The sequence below is a fragment of the Ctenopharyngodon idella genome, chromosome 9, assembly GCF_019924925.1.
Source record: "Ctenopharyngodon idella isolate HZGC_01 chromosome 9, HZGC01, whole genome shotgun sequence".
Taxonomy (NCBI): domain Eukaryota; kingdom Metazoa; phylum Chordata; class Actinopteri; order Cypriniformes; family Xenocyprididae; genus Ctenopharyngodon; species Ctenopharyngodon idella.
Genome location: NC_067228.1, coordinates 15,418,578 through 15,434,780, shown reverse-complemented (window position 1 = coordinate 15,434,780; position 16,203 = coordinate 15,418,578). Strand labels below are relative to the sequence as shown.

The following is a 16,203-nucleotide window of genomic DNA, read 5'->3' as shown; positions in this document are numbered from 1 at the left end:
GACGTAATTTTCGTCATGCGGAGGGCTTGCGGCCGGCCGCACACAATCTCTGGCACACCCCGTCCGCATGCAGCCCAAATTTCGAGACTGCGCGGACAGTGCGCGTGCAACAGCGCATGCGCAAGCAAGACAGAAGAGTCCACTAGGTGGCAATACGCACAGTACTGAGCACAATGTGCAGTCGTCGAAGAAGAGTGTGTAAAGAGCGATTCAAAAACAAGACGCGTAAACTCAGAAGCATGCCTTCTCCATCGAATTTGATTCTTGTTCTCTTGGTGTATCTTCTAAACTATGTTGCAGTGGTGGATGCACTATTTTTCTCCTCCGATCCTGCCCAGCGAATTTCCCGTTGATGACACGATGTCTGGTAAAAAAGTATAGGAAAAAAATTGTACTGCGCATGTGTCAAACTCGGTCATCCGCGCGCATCCGTGGTTTACTTTGAAAGATGCGCGGACGCAACTGCGCGCGAGACGCGTCCGGGCGCGGAAAGTGAAGTATACCCGGGGCTTAAAGGGTTAGTTCACCCAAAAATTAAAATTCTGTCATTAATTACTCACCCTCGTGCCGTTTTACACCCGTAAGACCTTCGTTGATTTTCGGAACACAAATTAAGATATTTTTGTTTAAATCCGGAGCGTAATGAATCATGATTAAGATCGCGTGTCAAACCGCCAAACTGCTGAAATCACGTGACTTTGGCGCTCCGAATTGCGGATTCGACACGCTGATTTATTATGCTCCGAAGCTTCCTGAATCAGTGTTTTGAAATCGGCCATCACTAAATAATTCATTATTTTTTATTTTTTTGGCGCACCAAAAATATTCTCGTCGCTTTATAATATTAATATTGAACCACTGTACTCACATGAACTGATTTAAATATGTTTTTAGTACCTTTATGGATCTTGAGAGAGGAAATGTCATCGCTCCCTATGTAGGCCTCACGGAGCCATCGGATTTAAACAAAAATATCTTAATTTGTGTTCCGAAAATCAACGAAGGTCTTACGGGTCTGGAACGACATGAGCGTGAGTAATAAATAACAGAATTTTCATTTTTGGGTGAACTAACCCTTTAAGTCATGATGTCAAGTGTAGGAAGAAGCTCACGAAATTTATAAAATGACTGCTATTATCAAATTCTAAGAGCTGCAATGATAAAGATTGTGGTTGTTAGAACAAGTCAGTTGGCTTATAGAAGCGTGACTAATAAAAGCAATGTTCCAGTTGATGCAGTTCATGCTTTTGTGTATGCGAAAATTGCAGCCCATTTAGGCTTATTTGTACTTAGTGAGGGGGAAAAGTCTGTACATTCATGTCGTCTCTGTAATTGATGTTCACTGCTGATTTAATTTTATAGTTGCGTAGCACACCACTGTTTTTAAAATGTTTTATTTTTTTAGTCAAGGTTAACATATATACACTTGAACAAAAAAAAGTGACAAATTAAACTGCAAAAAAAAAAAAAAAAGATTCGAGTTTTTGTTTCTTTGATTTTTATGACATTGTGCTTCGCCTCAGTTCTTTCTAACCTTTTGACTGTTGGATCAAACCCAAACAATTTGGCCATTAGACTATTTTTAATGTCAATGAAATGCCAGTCTCACGCCCAGCACAATGGCCTTTCTCTAATGCTTCATAAAACAGCTTTGCTCAGTCAAACTGACCGGATCGGACACATGCAGACTAAATTCAAGTGCACTCAAACGGGGGTTTTTCACGGGCACATTTTTAAGATAAAAAAAGGTCAGGTTTGCCAGTGGGGAAAGTGTACTGAAATTATGTGAATTATAACATGCTTGGTTGACCAAACAGCTGCTCTGCGGGGTTGCTGTTCTTTGTTCTCAAATTTCTGGACACATTTTGTTTATGAATACTCTGAAAACGGCTCTGTATTTAGGTTCAAAAACAAAAATAGGACATTGTACAAACCTGTACGTACGACGACGAGAGCTGTACACGTTTTCATACAGATACATTGGCACATATTGACATTGGAGGCAAGTAAAGCTGGAATAATTGTATGACTAGATGCGCATTGAAAGCGCACTGCTGCCACCCTCTGGACATTTAATGTGACATCCCAAATGTTATCTTTGTCCAAAAATGACATAATCGTCTTGCTGTCCAGCTGACGTCCACAATAATCTGAAATTTAAATTCGATTATAAATACTTAGACGTCAAAGAAAGGGCCAAACACAATTCAATATGCAAATATTGTTGTAATAACGACGTCAGGTAACAAATTGTAGGTTACAATTTGAATATTTAAGGTTTTTAAAATTTAAATGGCTTGTCCACCCAAATAGGACAATTCTATTTTAACTTCGTCACCTTCCATATTTTATAGTAGCTACTTTTTGAGCTTGACAGTCCTCATTCATTTTAATTATTTTAATTTTATGGACCAAAAAATGTATCTTCCACAGAGAAAATAAATAATAGACACTACGAATCTCATGAGGGAAAGCAAATGACAGAATTTTTACTTTTGGGTGAACTATTCCTTTGTTATTTCAAACTTGAACCTAATTTCAATAGAGTGCTGCTTTGCAAACATAATAATTGTAATAATCATAACTACATGGTTTCAGAATGAGTTTAATATTATAATAGTTTAATTGGATGTAAAAAAAAAAAAAAAAAAAATAGCATTGAGTTTTGACATGGCATATAAGCAAAGACAACCCAAGATGAAGATCCACTGGAATAGTAAATGCCAGTACTCAGCAGGACAGAAGTGTGGTATTTACTTGACATCTCTTACCTCAGTGCTTTCATTTGGATGGTAAACACAAGCGAATTAAAGCTGAAGATTGTAATTTTATGTTAAAATACTCTCTCCTCCCAATATGTAAAGATAATACCTACAAGTAAGCCATTCTTAAGTTAAATCCTGTGATACGAGTAAAACGGTCTTCTATTGCGTTGTCAAAACGCAGTGAGAATCCCGACCAGCCCGACACAGCAACACTGGCTCAACCAATGCGTGAGTTTTTGGCAGGGCTAACATATATTGTTTAGCCAACCTTGTTTGGTGCGCTAATTGCGCAGAAATTACACACTTTACCTTTAACTTAGAAATTCATATGGCACCTGCATTGTCATTTAAAGGCCATACTGACATTAAATATCATGATGACATTAAATACAAAAACATTCAACCAGATATTTTATTTTAAATTTGCTGGCAAGAAAATGGCACTGATTTTCTTGTGGGGAAATAAAGACTGAAGTGACTCTGGAAGCCCAGCTGAGTCCAAGTTTTGAAAAACTAGAACAGGACCAAATATAGTTTACCGTTTCATAACACTTTCAAGGAAATGCAGATTTTCCCAAAACATATCATAATCTTCTCTGAATGGACTGAAGATCTGAAACAGGTAAAGCAAAAAAGAAGAAGAAGAAAAAAAAAAAAACATTTTATGGAGTACCCTATATGTTTGTGTACAAACTCAAAGTCTTCACATACAAAGGCCTCATTGGAGAAAATGGACATTCATTGGGTCGTACCATCACACTGAACTGAGGGGAAGAGAATGCTGGTCGAACTGCAGTGCAAACGGTGAATATTTGTGGCATAACGGAAACATCCCTAGAGGATCTCGTTGTCCCACGCACCATAAACCCAAGGCTAAAATCAATATTTGCAGATGTGTTTGCCAAGCTTTAAACGACTGTGGCTGTTCTGAAACACTCACTTGCCATTTCGCATCCTACAAATCCATTTTCTACTCATAATTACATTGTAGTGTACTTGACAGGATACAGAAACCCTTTTTGGAGAAAAGCCAAACATATTCTCCTTACTTGGTTACAAGGTTAGCTACTGATTTTATTTAAATGGATACGGTGACAAAAAAGGGTGACTGATAATTTGTGTATCCCCTCCTGTTCAAATGTGCAGGACTTTAGCATATATATGTTTAAATATCTAAATACACATTGGTGTTTATAGACATTATTTTAATATATTAATGTACAAAATATATAATCTAAAATAGCTTTGACAGTTTGGCTTTTGGAGTCAAAATATAAAATGTTAAAAATACAAAAACAGCCACATTTGGCCATTTTCCTCTATCTTTAATAGTGTGCAGTTTTGTGAATGTAAATTTGTTTGGAACACAAAGTTGAAGTCTCAAGCCACGTTCATGCCACCGGAAACTTTCTCATTACATGTCGCCATCAGCCACACTGGTAGCTTTTTTGTTCCGTCTCATCCCTTGTTGACATCAAATCAGTCTATGCTGCTAAAATGATCATTTTGGAAGGAAAAACGTATATAAGTATGCATCATATTAAAGAAGAACGAGAATCAGTATGTCCTCTTTGTCATTGTGGAATGCCATTTATCTGTACCAAAAGCACAAACGACAGGCTATTTGGGTCCACACACACTTAATTGTCATATAGTACGCATCAGTATTTAATACTGTCCCTGCACATGGTAAGAGACACAAAGTTGCTGACTACAAGCGGATTCTCAACTACAGTTGTTAAATGAAGACAAATCGCTCTAGCTAAACGTTTGTTGCACCGTTGGACCTGGCCACAACCCGGCTATGAAAATGTATGACTTCGGGTCGTTTTAAGTTGCTGGCGGCGAGAACGGGGCTTCATTCTCAACTGTAGATCGCTCAGAGATAACACTGTCAACACTAGCTCCCTTACCAGTAACAACCACAGTCGCTGCAGCAAAGTTCGGGGTTTGTAAAGCTGCTGTGCTCACTATGGCCTTCTACCATATATTAGCTCATTGTGATATCTCTATCTATTGCGATATCACCTAGACAGTGTAGAACGCAACAGGACCGTATGAACAGAACTCTTTACATACACTGACGAATCATATACACATAAAACATGTGTTTTACAAGTATATTGGCTTCAGTGTTTTCATGCAGTTTTGTTTTGGAGCCACCAGGACCAGTTGGTGGAGTAAGATCGCAGTCCTGCCACACCTGAGAGAGCCAAAGCCAGGTGCAGAGAATGCAGTGCATCTGTCCTCTCTTGGCAATATAAGAAATATAAGACAGGGAGAACTGCTTTGTATGCCTTGAGATTCCTTTGTTTCTTTGGTCTCTGAGGTTGAACGTCTTTCTGAGCTGTTCCATACCTTAAATAAAGGGAGCAAAGCCCTCTGTTAATCCTATAGGAAGTCTCAGTGTGCAAAGAGGCCACTCTTAGACTGGGTTTCCAAATGCATCCTATTGTGAATGGTCCAGGAGGATGCCCGTCAACAGCCTGGCTGGCCCGGACCATAGTGTCTCCTCGACATATCATCTCAAAAATGTTCTGGCTATCAAACGCTGAGTGTTAACTGCTGTTGGGTCCTCCGTTTAGGAAGTAGGTCGTCATTTCTCCTTTGCCCTTCACCTTCACAACGCCTCTGCACTCCAGTGTGTAGTTATATGAGCTGAGAACCTGGTAGAGGTCAGTTGTGACCTGATACAGAGAGAAATTAAGAGCACATAAGCATTTATGATGGACTGAAAAGTTTGTAAAGCAGAGTTGACAGATTTATAGATCCAAACATCTGAGACCAATAGTGAAATTGCTTCCGTTTTGCATTTTTTAATCATTTAATTCTAATAATTAAACAAATATGATAAAAAATACATTCTTTATATATTATTAATTTCAAAATATATTATTCATAAAATTATTTGTTATTTGTTTCATATGTTTCTTTGTTTAAAGTCACCATGAAATCCAAATTGACAATTCTTATTTTTTTATGGAATATTGCAGTATTTGTTATAAATGATTCATATGTGCACATCATCACATCATTATTTTTTAAAAAACATAATGTGCCCACATAATCTTTAATCAAAATAACTGTTCCTCCTTCTTGCAACAACATCTCTTCTCTTCTTTGATGATGTGTTTACAGGCATGAGGGCGGGACAACCTGTCACACACATGAGATCACACCAATAGCAAACAACATTGATTCAACAATCCAATCAATTCCTGATGGACAAAATCAAGTCCCGCCCTACACGTTTTCTTGTTCAAGAAGCCGTTTCACACAGATATACGTCACAACAAAGAAAAAGAAAAGAAGCAACTTCCGACTTTAAACATTTTCAGAATCCTAAAATTATATATATTTCCAAGTTTGATTTAGATTTTGAATCACACATTTTCAATGTGGACACTATAGTATACATAGGATATCATAAGGCTGGCCCACACTAAAAGATTTTTTAAATTTTCAAAATGTGAGAGACCACAAACATGAAAAACACAAAAAATCATATATAACAATTTTGTTCCTATAGTGTGTGGAGAGCTGCAATGTAACCAGGACAGCACACCACACCACATACTAACAGATTCCATTCACAAACAACCAGAGTCCCGACTGAGAACATGGGAAATCTCGCAAAATCTCTCGCGGTCAAACTTGACTTTAGAGTAAACAAACATGGCAGATGACAGGAAAGAAAAAATGTCAACAATAGTGTTCGAACAGCTTTTTACAGAAAATTTGCGGGAAAAAAGAAAAATGTTTGGATGAAGTCATGTTATGCTTCCGTCAGGTATCGCATCGTTCCACGTGACAATCTACAGAGTACATGTGCGTTTGTCCTCGGGGGATTTCTGATCGTAAATATTCAACATGTTGGGTTATTCACGATTTTACGTTCTTTCGAGCAGATTCAGATCCCGACGTTCTTCCGAGCAGATTCAATCACTCTTAACACAACTCACACCACAGAAAAATCTGATATCTCTAGAACCATCAAGATAATCTGGACTTTACCTAGGATTGTCGGAAGGAATTGGACCCCAAAAATCAGCCCGTATATCTTGTAGTGTGTGGGTGCCCTTAGGGGTAATTTGATCTGGACAATCACAGAGACCAAGAAAACATCTCACCTGTATTCTCTCAGGTACCCCAGTGCTGTCCATACGGCTGGCTACATTCACAGTATTCCCCCATATGTCATATTGCGGTTTACGAGCCCCTATGACACCAGCCACGACGGGACCCATGTTGAGACCTACAGGGCAATATGCTTTTCATTTTACAACAGTAAAATATATGGGTCACTCTATGAAAGTCTTTGACTGACATTTAAATAAACAGGAATTTTGCATTTTTGAGAGAGTAAAGGGACTGTTTCATAAATTAAACATACAGATTAGGCAGCTGATAGGTCAAATTAATTGGTTATTTAAGGAGTGGCTAAGCCAAATCCTTACCGATCTTCATTTTGAAGTTATTAAAAGAGTGCTCATTGATGTACTTCATCTGGTCCATGAGGCGCATGGCGTAGTCTGCTAGAGCGCGAATGTGCGACCTTCCTACTTTATCATAAGTGGAGTCATTAAGCCCAGACGCAGCCATGTAGGTGCTGCCAATGGTTTTGATCTTTTCTAGTTGACGAAACTGATCCTCACTAATGATCTGCAAGAAAAGAGAAGGCGTATTAAACATCTACATTTCTAAGAATACAAACAGTTTAGAAAGATGTAAAGATGCAGGTCCAGTTTCACACACACAATTCTACTTTGAAACAAAGACCAACTGTTGCAAAGTAAATTAAAATGTTTAATCCAAGAACGAAAACACAGTAAAAACAGTTAAAATGTTTTCCACTTTTTTAGTTTTTCACTATTTTTTCTTCTGTAATAATATTTAATCTCATTTATTAATATATATATATATATATATATACACACACACACACACACACACACATAGTGCCCTCCTTAAGTATTGGAACAGTAAAGACAAAATTGCTCTGTTAGCTGTGGTGTCAATACATCTATAAATATGATTAAAAGTTTATTATGAGGCAAAAGTACAGAATGTCACATTTTATTATAGACTGTTTCAACAAAATGTTTTACCAACTAAGAAGTACAGCACTTTTAGGGTTTCATCCCTCTATCTAATGTGAGCATAAGTATTGGGGCGGTTTAATTTAAAGCAAATGTAAATGTGAAAAAGCCAATATTTAATTGTAAATCCTTTGCAAGCAATCACAGGAACGAGTCTGTGACCCAAAGACATCACCAGACTCTTGGTTTCACACTTTGAAATGCTTTTCCAGGCCTTTAATACAGCCATTTTCATCGGTTGCTTGTTTGGGGAGTTTCTGCCTTTTGTCTCCTCTTCAGCTGGTGAAATGCTCATCCAATAGGATTCTTAACATATTCAATTTGTAATTATTTTAAAAAGTATGCCTACTTATAATTACTTATGTAAGGATATGTAAATGTAAGGATTTTAAGGTTTTTAAGTAGGTAAACTAATTAAATAATAATAATAATAATAATAAAAAAAGATCAAGAATCCTTTTGGAATCGGATCATGACTCGGAATTGGATTGGATCGTGAGGTGACTAAAGATTCCCACCCCTAATATATATATACACATATACATACACACACATTCATGCATGCATATATTATTATTTTTAAATTATTTTTTTTTTAAAGCTAACAATTGGGAAGATCTGATTCATGGGAATTAGTCTTTTGAACACCTTCTGCAGCTTTTGCAAATAAGGTTTAGAATAAGAAACACTTGAAAGTTAGTCAAGTGTACTGAATCACGCTCAAAAGTAGTGTAAAATCATCTTGAAAGTCCTGAGGTTTGTCAAAAATTGCTGTACCTCATCAAAGTCAGCGATGATCTCGTTGAGAAGTCTCAAGCACTCGACACCTTCATTATTGGCCTCCAGTTCCACATAGAACTCAGAGAAGTTGCTGATGGAGGCAAACATGACAGCCACACATTCGCACGACTGATAATACAGTTCGTCGTTCCGCCGCTCGCGAGCCAGAAAGTGTGCAGCCACATCTTTGGGCAAGATGTTGTGGAGAAGCCGACGGTTGTAGGCCTGAAGTTCCTCCATCTCCTCCTTCTCCTCTGTAGCCTATGAATACAATAAAAATAGAGGATGATGCTAAAAATAAAAAAAAATAAAAAAAGAAAGGCATTCTTGTTGTACCAAAGTGACTGCAATTAACTTGGTGAATCTATGCTGAATTTACACATTATATCATGTTTCTATGATAATGCTCAAAGGCAAAATGGATCAAATGTGTTTTTGAAAGAAGACTCTTCTGCATTTATTGGATAAAAAAAGCAAAAAGTAATATTGTGAAATATTATTACAATTAATGTTTTAATATATTTTAAAATGTAATTTATTCCTGGGATGGCACAGCTGCATTTTCAGCAGCCATTACTCTCGTCTTCAGTCATATGATCTTTCAGAAATCATTCTAATATGCTGATTTGCTGCTCAAGAAACATGTATTATTATTATTATTATCACAGTTAAAAACAGTTGTGCTGACCCCAAACTTTTAAACAGTAGTGTAAGAAAAAAATGTTTAAGAACAAGAAGCAAGAATAGTGTGTATACACACCTGTAACTTCCAGAGAAAGTCCAGTCTGGCAGTGGACTCCACCTGCTGTGCATGAAGGTAGAGAGCTAGCACAAAGACCGTGATGACTACTGGAGTCATGATCTTTAGAGGAACCCGCATGTCTGTCGCACAGCTACAACACACACAGCACTGAGTGTCAGCAATTACGAACTAAAGTGCATGATGATCTAAAGTGTTCAAATCAAATACATGTTATACATCATATCACAACAGTATGTGGCTACATGCTCACACATTCGATTTATTCCTATGGTGATGGCAATCTTTATAGTAATGCAATGAAAACAACATGCTCACTCCCATTTCTTTCAGATCAGGGTTTCTATTTCATTGATTTTATCTTACCTTGTTCCATTATACTCTCTGTGAATACAAAGAAAAAGCACATGTATCAGAAGGATGAAGCACAACAGTAAATATTTTATCTTCAGATAGACTAGAACTGATATAAGCAGACACTTGATAGTGGATTCATTTTCATGGGCATATGTCGTGGTAGGCTAAAGCTGATTGAATTACAGTCAATTTATGAATGAAAAAAATATTGATGTTGTGCCTGGTCCCTACTTACACTACTGTTCAAAAGTTTGGGGTCAGTATGATTAAGTTGTCAGAAAAAGCACAACTATTTTCACCATTGATAATAAGAAATTTTACTTGAGCATCAAATCAGCATATTAGAATGATTTCTGAAGGATCATATGATACTGAAGGCTGCTGAAAATTCAGCTTTGCCATCACAGGAATTTAAAATACTGTATATTAAATTAGAAAATAGTTATTTTTAATTGTAATAATATCTCAACATTACTGTTTTTACTGTATTTTGATCAAATAAATACAACCTTGGTGAGCATAAGAGACTTCTTTCAAAAAACTAAAAAATTGTTGCCAGCTCCAAACTTTTGAACGATAGAGTCTATAATATTCAGTTACAACTTTAATATAGAAAAAATGCTAGGGAATATTTAGCAAACCCTTAAATTTGGAAGAGACAACCATCCATACTTTAAAAAAAACAAAAAAAAAAACCAACAAATCAACATTCAAAGATGTCTGTCTGCATACGGATACAGACCAACGTTTAAAATACAGAAAAATAAACTAATTCTTTATAATTTTTGATAAGGATGATGATGATGATGGTAAGAATGTTGATCTAAGAAAATGTGCTACTTATATCCAGATACTCACAAGGCATTGGCCATGACCAGCAGGTCCACATTGTCAAAAAGGCTGACCTCAGGCACCTCCATGATGAGCACATACAGGATCTCGATGAAGAGCATGAGGAAGAGTTTACCAATACTGCTGACCTGTAGGAACACTGAGCAGGCCAGTAAACTGAGCAGCACACATGAAGAGAAGTACTGCAGAGGAAGAGAAAAACATTCAGACATTAAACTTTCGCTTTCCCTTCAACATATTCCATGTATGATTTATCAAAAGACTTTCAGAGCAGTGCCTAAAATTAGAACCTTGAAAAATAAATGCAAAATCGTTTTTTTTTTTTTGGAAAATGGTACTGTAGCTGGTTTTGAACTGGTCCAAATGGGTTCGTAGCTGGTCCAAGCTGCTCATTGGCTAGCTAACCAGCTATTATGTTACAAAACTACAAAACTGATCTGAGAATAGTGCCACACCTCTGGGAAATTGCAGGTGGGTGACGAGCTGTTGCAGAAGCTGTCCTGAGACCAGAGAGAGTAGTTGAAGGAAGAGTTGAGGACATGACAAGCGTTTACATCTCTGGGGCTGATGTTAAACTCCTGCCCTAAACACATCCTCAGGTCATCTGTACTGCAGGTGAACTAAAGGACAGATAAAGGTGTTTCTCAGATGAATACATATGACATTATTTAATTTAATGATTCCACTACACATCATGTTATTAACAAACTTTTCAATGTAAAAAGTTAATTACCTAACAGCAGATGATTTCTGTGCCACTATCAACACTATACATGATTGCAAAACTAAAGATTTCTATTTTTGAATTCTGTTTGGTGCCTCTAGTCCTGTAAGTCTTTAAATATTGTGACAGGTTAAGTGTTAGTTGTATCACTATATAGCTAAATATCATTAAGGCATTGAATCCTGAGGTTAAGACTTGTGGGACTCACAATGTTAATGAAAGCGGAGAGAAAGACCAGGACGATTGTAAAAACTCCCACCAGGGTGCTGTTGAGTCTGGACTGAACAATCCTTTTTGACAGAGTTTGCAGAGGCACAGGGAAAAACTGTCAATAGAGAGAAACATGATTTGAGTTTCACAGTCTTATTAGACATAATGCCACAGAATTTGAGAATGATTTATTGTTGTCATATGTTGAAAATCTGTTTCTTTTTTAATAAAAGAGCTGCTGCTTTGAATGTTCTACTCAAAGAATCCTAAATATTTTGGTTTCCAAATAAAAAAATAATAATTAAGCAGCACAACTGTTTTCAACCTTGATGATAAATGTTTCTTGAGCATCAAAATTAGCATATCACAATGATTTCTGAAGGATTCTAAAAAGGAAATTAAACTTTAATAAATCAAATAATAAAAAAGAAATAAATTATTAAAACCTTAAAAAAAGACCTTGTGGGTTTGCAGAGATTTTGTAGAACAGGCTTTTATGAAAGACTTTTCACGGGTCAGAAGTTCAAAATCTAATTCCACAGCATCTCTAAGGAAAGACCTGTGCCGCCCTTAGCCGCCCACGGAGCAGTGCAGTGACAGTTCCACTTCAGTGTGCACAAATGAGCTGCCAGAGCTTTATTGTGTCTCTGTCTTTGCTCTGTGTGACTCATTGTCTCTGGAGACCTGCTCAAAGTTACGCAGCTAAAAGCCCAATATCAATCAAACTCACTCAGGTTATTTTTGTGGAGAAACTGAAGGTTGATAAACACTTGGATTTAGCGATGATGTGTCTGTGAGAGTGTTAGGAAATGGTCTGTGAAGAACGTGTTAAGAAGTATTATTTTATAGGGCTTGATTTTGTGTTTTGCTGCACTTTAGGGACAAAAAAGGGGATGTTGCTCTAGGTTTGACCTCTATTATTTCTAATAATCTCTTTAATTTTTAATATTATATCTAATAACTATTATATAAATATATAACACGGCTATAGCCGCTTCACCCAACGGTTCTGTGCATCACTACACAACACCCTTAGCAACCACTCTTAGCAACATAAAGTATGTTCTCAATTTATATTGTTTATTGAAGCTTACTGTATTATGTAGACGAGTATTGTGAGAAAAAGATCGAGTGAGCGAGTTTATTACCTGCATTCAGATTTAGCATTTTCCTTCAGGTCAGTCCTATGTTCATTATAAAAAATCTGTTTAAATGTCCGACGTATCATCTTGTCCTTTTAACAGTTAAGGGGTTTTCCCGTGACTGACAGCGCTAGTCAAAGCATTTGTCAGTTGCGTCTCGTTCCGAGTTCACAACAATTCAGTCTTTTCAATGTAAAACTCTGTCTTTATGAGTGTGTCAGTCAGTAGCGAAGTCTTTGCTGCCATCTAATGGTGTAATAATGTAACTTCTGTTGCTGTTCATGGTCAGGGACTATTTTTTCCAGCGGAAGGAAGGCTTTTATTGAAAGTTTACTTCATGAAAGTTGTACTGATACATATTTTTGGCTTTAATATTTGTATTGTGTGGTAACCATTTTATAAAAGCAATAAGGTACTCGAGGCTAGTGCTGTACCGTGAATAAGTCACAGCTGAAGGGGTTGCAGGCACTCTGACTTATTCACGATACAGCACAGCCTCTCATACCTTATTACTTACACATATATATATATATATATATACATACGTAAATTCTGCAGTATTGTTATTTATTATTATTATTATTATTATTATAATAGAACTTCATTCAGAACTTCATTATATTATACATTAACATTGCATAGGCTATATTTCATGTGTACAATATCAATATTTCACTCACCCCAAAACAGGAGTAAATGGCTGAGATGAACATGACAGCCATCAGGAGGACCAGGCACAGAATATAGAAGCCAACCATCAGCCCGGAGCTGCAAAACAACAACACATAGGTATAAGAGAGGGAACCAGGTGAATAGAAAATAGCTGTATGTCATTTTAAACGTAATTATTATTGTATGTCGTAATTAACAGTGTCTGACGAAGAGGAGAGACCTGCTTTGACTGCTCAGGTACTAACTGTCTTCACCTTTACAAAGTCAAAATGAATGAAAGCTTCTGTGTATGTGACACTCCCATTCAAAACCTTCTCTAAGCCTGTGGCTTGTTTGAATGGATTTGAAAACATTTGCTAGGATCAGGTTTTTAACTGAAGTGTACTCACTGTGGCACAATGACGATCTGAATGAAGCAGATGAATAAAAAGACGAGGGAGGCGCAGGCTACGTACGCTCCAAACCTGGCGTCTACCTGTTTGGAGTACTGACAGAAAGTGAGGAAAGAGGAGAGAAAAGAGTGGGGTTACAAAAACAGTTTAAATGGCATGTGAAAGTAGTGTTCAACTGACAGACGGAGTGTATGTATGTATGTATGTATGTATACATGTTAATTGTTAAATATTTTAGCAGAGTATAATTAGAAACAAATAAGGTCTCATTTGTTAACATTAGTTAATGTATAAAATAACATTAACTAACATTGAACAATACATGTTACAGTATTTATTAATCTTTGTTAACATAATAGTCAATAAAAAAAAGCAACTGATCATTGTTTTTTCATGTTAGTTCACAGTGCATTAACTAATGTTAACAAATGTTAACAAATACAAATTTTGATTTTAATAATGTATTAGTAAATGCTGAAATTAACATTACCTAAGACTAATAAATGCTGTAGAAGTATTATTCATTCTTAGGCCACTTTAACTAATGTTAACAAATTAAACCTTATTGTAAAGTATAACAAAAATTATATATTTGGTCAGGATTTGAACTTGGGTCTCCCTTGTCCCTTAAACTAGGACTGCACCATTAGACCAACATGTCTTACACATACAAATAAAATAATCAGGTAGTTTTTCTTATCTCATCTAGAACACAATTCACTCAGGGCTACCACTAGTGCCTATAAAATAATAATAATAAAATAAATAAATGCTCCTATATATACACTACTGTTCATAAGTTTGGGTTCAGCAAGAATGTTTTTGATAGAACTCTCTTATGATCACCAAGGCTGCATTTGTTTGACCAAAAATACAGTGATAACAGTAATATTGTAAAATATTATTATAATTTAAAATAGCTGTTTTGCATTTTAATATATTTTAAAATGTAATTTATTCCTGTGATGCCAAAGCTGAATTTTCAGCAGCCATTTCTCTAGTCTTCAGTGTCACATGATCCTTCAGAAATCATTCTAAGACGCTGATTTAGTGCTCAAGAAACATTTCTTATTATTAATGTTGAAAACAGCTGTTTTGCTTAGTATTTTTGTGGAAACTGGTACATTTTTTCAGGATATTTTGATGAATAGAAAAAAAAACCCAGCATTTATTTAAAACATGAAACTTTGGAAACATTATAAATATCTTTACTGTCACTTTTGATCCATGTAATGCATCTTTTTTTTTTAAATAAAAGAATAATTTCTTTCTTTCAAAAATCAAAAAATGGTAGATATGTAAAACATCTAACAAAATAACAAAGTGAATTTCTTCAGACAAAGATTATAAAGGATAATTGCTTTGACATTCTGGACACAGACAACGAAAGACAACAAAAGCAATAATTATCTCCACTACAAACCGGAGGCAAGTCTCTGAAAGAGTCATCTAATCAGCGCTAGAAGTACCAGGACCAGCGTACAACCTGCTAAATGTGTATGCAACTGCAGACGGAGGAGAACGTAAATGCAGAGACTGAGAGACTTCCCTTCTATTACCCTTTCATCACCATCTTTACAAAGAAACCGAGTCTCCTACAGTCACAAAAACTCCATCTTTTCTGAGAAAGTCTGGGCATCTCTTTGAGGTGAGGGAGGTCAGTGGGGACCCTGAATTTCATTGTCTCTATTCATCTTAGCAGCATGCCATATCTTTGAGCTACACTGAATACTTTTAGTCTGCCTGCACAACACTACTAACATAATAGACTTCTGATTGGCTCACTGCTTTATTTTTGCTATGCACCTGAAGGAACACTTTACCAGTAACATTAACTAAAGATCTGTTAAATGGTTAGTTCATGCTCACAAGTCACGCAATTTACAACAAAACCCCTAGAAGGCTAGATCGTTTTAGCTGATGATGTATTTAAATCAGTAGAACTGGCAAACTGTAATGTTCAATATAGCACAGAAAAACAATTGTTTAAGCTTATCAGGCATAAAACACAATCAATTAATATAAAGTGTAATAAAGATTTTCAGTGGACAACAATGTAAACAATGTTAATTTTTGCCTGTTTTTCACAATAAGTCTTCATATAGCTTCAGAAGACCTGGAATATAGTAATAAGTTATATTGGCTGGCTACTATTATAGTGCTTTTTTGTCATTTTTGGAGTTTGCCAGGTGTGATAAGTGTTATTTTATTGTACTATTATATTATAGTATACATTAGTATATACTGTACACTATAGTATACTATTATAGTATTTATTAATATTTTAAACATTTTGTGAACATTTTGCTAAATTTCTCCTTTGGGTTCCATGGAACAAAAATGTTGTGTGGATTAGCATTAGTTAATGAATCACGCTGTGGCTGCGGTAGCCATTGACTTCCATAGAATGAAAAAAAATAGTAGGGCAGTCAATGGCTACCATCTGTAGG

At 36.2% G+C, this 16,203-nt stretch overlaps 1 protein-coding gene across 2 annotated transcripts in view; it reads right to left on the bottom strand.

Moving 5' to 3' along the window:
- Positions 1 to 2,589: 2,589 nt before the first annotated feature.
- adcy5 (adenylate cyclase 5) overlaps positions 2,590 to 16,203 on the bottom strand; it is an 88,015-nt gene continuing 74,401 nt past the window's right edge. For both annotated transcript variants that reach the window (XM_051906330.1, XM_051906331.1), the window contains exons 11-21: positions 13,751 to 13,848; positions 13,370 to 13,457; positions 11,546 to 11,662; positions 11,069 to 11,233; positions 10,620 to 10,795; positions 9,771 to 9,788; positions 9,405 to 9,537; positions 8,642 to 8,905; positions 7,223 to 7,427; positions 6,896 to 7,020; positions 2,590 to 5,452 (exon numbers count right to left, since the gene is read on the bottom strand). In XM_051906330.1, the coding sequence (XP_051762290.1) occupies positions 5,324 to 5,452; positions 6,896 to 7,020; positions 7,223 to 7,427; positions 8,642 to 8,905; positions 9,405 to 9,537; positions 9,771 to 9,788; positions 10,620 to 10,795; positions 11,069 to 11,233; positions 11,546 to 11,662; positions 13,370 to 13,457; positions 13,751 to 13,848 (1,518 nt within the window). In that variant the 3' untranslated portion in view covers positions 2,590 to 5,323. The remainder of the gene's footprint in view (positions 5,453 to 6,895; positions 7,021 to 7,222; positions 7,428 to 8,641; positions 8,906 to 9,404; positions 9,538 to 9,770; positions 9,789 to 10,619; positions 10,796 to 11,068; positions 11,234 to 11,545; positions 11,663 to 13,369; positions 13,458 to 13,750; positions 13,849 to 16,203) is intronic.